General features: G+C 43.8%; 1 protein-coding gene across 1 annotated transcript in view; it reads right to left on the bottom strand.

Moving 5' to 3' along the window:
* Positions 1-513: 513 nt before the first annotated feature.
* LOC107700820 (relaxin-3-like) overlaps positions 514-1314 on the bottom strand; it is a 1937-nt gene continuing 1136 nt past the window's right edge. Inside the window, exon 2 of the mRNA XM_016502631.1 lies at positions 514-905. Coding sequence (XP_016358117.1) covers positions 604-905 — 302 coding nt within the window. The 3' untranslated portion in view covers positions 514-603. The remainder of the gene's footprint in view (positions 906-1314) is intronic.

A 1314-nucleotide genomic window follows, 5' to 3' on the forward strand; every position in this document is an offset into this window, starting at 1 on the left:
ATATTAAAAATGGAAGAATTTTTATTCAGTTTTATTATTTCAAATGAAATATTAAGTGAAGAAAGAGACGTATATCTTTGAGAGCATTGCGGGCATACAGCGTCCAGTGAGGTTTGTTGTGTTGTATTTTGCACGTTTTATTAACTGTGATATATTTTCTGTGTAATTTATTCAGATTAATTTGCATAATGAGCTGAATACAGTACAAACTGCACAAAGTAGTATGCTAACATATTTTAAGCTAAGCCATCTGTTGGCTTTTCCATTCTTTTTTATTTGCAGTTTATAATTCAAGCGTCTGTAAACTTTATATTAAAATGATTTTAATAACCACGTGACCCCAAACTCTATCGCAGTCGCAACTTTATTCCAGTTTGCTGTTAGTAACCATACAGGAGAATCACAAGAACGGAGATGAGCAGTTTTTGAATGGACTGACAAACAGGCTCTTCACTTTGGCTAAAATCTGCTATTCCTACATCTCTGACACACATATATTTCAGTATTTCATAGGAACAAACTTCAGCAACCTCTCCACCTTCATTCTTCAGGTTGGAGTGAGCGTAGGGCCGAGGAAGGGCAGAAATGGGGTCACGTAGTCCTTTAACACAACGAGCTGATTTCGCTCTTACTGCAGCCCCATTTACAGCAGGCGTTAGACAGCCCGACCACCACGTCCCGCCCCTTCCTGTCTGACGAGCGCAAGGCCTCCAGCACTTCCTCTGAGATGAGCGAGCGGGTGGGCCGGCTGAACATGGGGCCCTCCTGGCCCTCTGCCGCCCAGGCAGGGGCCTCTGCGTCAGGACGGGGTCTGTATGACAGTCCAGGGACGATGGGGTTTGCGGCCCAGCTGTCAGAGGCCTCGTCGTCATGAGCGGAGAGCAGATCACTGGATATGCCCCTCACTGTTACTGTCATAGTTACTGTGAGTGATTCAAACGAACCCTTAAACTTTAGCTTTAAACTTCAGCACATAACTCGTCATGCAGAGTTGTGTACTAGAAGTGAATGGATCCTCAAATCATGTGTCTCGTTGAAGATAGGTGCTGTTATTATTTTATGTTAAGTGATCAGACTTGTAATTTGTCACCTGGTAGATGATGGGTGAGAATCCCCACAAATGTACATTGAATGACAAACATCAGCCACAGAGACCACAGAAACTTGAGGTGAGACTCTTTTGGCCAGTAAACAACCACCTAGCCACCTAGCAACCACCCCAAACAACCTAGCAACTGCATAGCAACACCCTGCCAACCAGCAGCATCATGTCAGTTATTTTTATACACACACAAACACACACACACACACACA

Source organism: Sinocyclocheilus anshuiensis, unplaced genomic scaffold, assembly GCF_001515605.1.
Source record: "Sinocyclocheilus anshuiensis isolate Anshui unplaced genomic scaffold, SAMN03320099.WGS_v1.1 scaffold1127, whole genome shotgun sequence".
Lineage (NCBI taxonomy): Eukaryota > Metazoa > Chordata > Actinopteri > Cypriniformes > Cyprinidae > Sinocyclocheilus > Sinocyclocheilus anshuiensis.